General features: G+C 52.9%; 1 protein-coding gene across 1 annotated transcript; it reads left to right on the plus strand.

Moving 5' to 3' along the window:
• Window positions 1–240: 240 nt before the first annotated feature.
• Window positions 241–904, plus strand: CABS01_17176 (uncharacterized protein; the record flags this gene model as incomplete). Its single annotated transcript, XM_060550503.1, has 2 exons — window positions 241–433; window positions 573–904. 2 exons carry the CDS (start codon window positions 241–243, stop codon window positions 902–904), a joined length of 525 nt encoding a protein of 174 aa, XP_060395377.1.
• Window positions 905–1133: the final 229 nt, after the last annotated feature.

Genomic DNA, 1133 nt, shown 5'->3' on the forward strand with positions numbered 1-1133 from the left:
GAAACGCCGCTTGTCATCAAGGATTCATGGCAATATCCCGAGCGCGATGAGGAAGGCGATCTTCTGCGTGAAGTGACGGACAAAGGCATTGTAAATGTGGCCCGGTATTATCGCCACGAAACGGTCCAGATTCGTGAGACAGAGGGTGACATCTGGAACAACATTCGACATGGTCTAGATATCATGGCAGCGCTAACTACCGGCTGGGACGACAGATACCACCAAACAAGATGGTAAAAGATGACCCGCGGAAAGGCCGGCCCGGCAGCAGCAAGAAGCGGCCCTCCAGCCAACTCGACTCCGCTTTGCCCTCAAGCAAGCGGTCCTGCTCCATGTCTCCAACAAAGGTGCCAAGTACCGCCCAATCAGGTTCATTGGCGCATCATTCTCCGGGATTATGGCGAGCTCTCGATCAGCATTGCTTGCTGCACTGGTATGCTGCGTTGACGCCCACGAGTCTTTGTCCAAGGCGGGCATTCTCCACAGAGACGTATCCATCGACAATCTCATGATCAATGAGGACAGTCGCAACCCATCCTAGTCTGCTTTCTTAATTGATCTTGACCTGGCAGTTCGAGAGCCAAGAGAAGGGTCCTCTGGTGCCAAGGGAAAGACTGGTACGCGGGCGTTTAAGGCAATCGGGGCGCTCCTCGGCGAGCAGCATTCGTTCATGCACGATCTGGAGTCGTTTTTCTGGGTGCTTTTCTGGATATGCATTCATTATGATGCAGATGGCAAAGATGTTGGCCTGACCGGGTTTGATAGGTGGAACTACGAGAGCGACGACACGTTGGCTGAGGTCAAGATGGGTGTAGTTGCTGACGAGCAATACTTTCAGCAAAAGATTACGGAGAGCTTCACTGCACAATACCAGCCACTAGTGCCCTGGGACACAAAACTATGAAGGCAAGTGTCCCCCCGTGGGCGTAAATGGTATAGATTGGAGCCTATGCTCCATTCCTCAATGAGGCTGGTTCTTAACGGTGCACAGAAGGATCCAGACGTGCTAGCACACTCGTTCTGTTATGTGAAATCGTACTATCCAGGCATCCCGCCCTCCCGTCCATCCACTTCTCCTCAACTCCAATGAGCTGAGGGACGACGCTGTCATGCTATGCTGCAAATGGCGTTGC

Source organism: Colletotrichum abscissum, assembly GCF_030869225.1.
Source record: "Colletotrichum abscissum strain IMI 504890 chromosome Unknown Scaffold_419.1, whole genome shotgun sequence".
NCBI classification, from domain to species: Eukaryota; Fungi; Ascomycota; class Sordariomycetes; order Glomerellales; family Glomerellaceae; genus Colletotrichum; species Colletotrichum abscissum.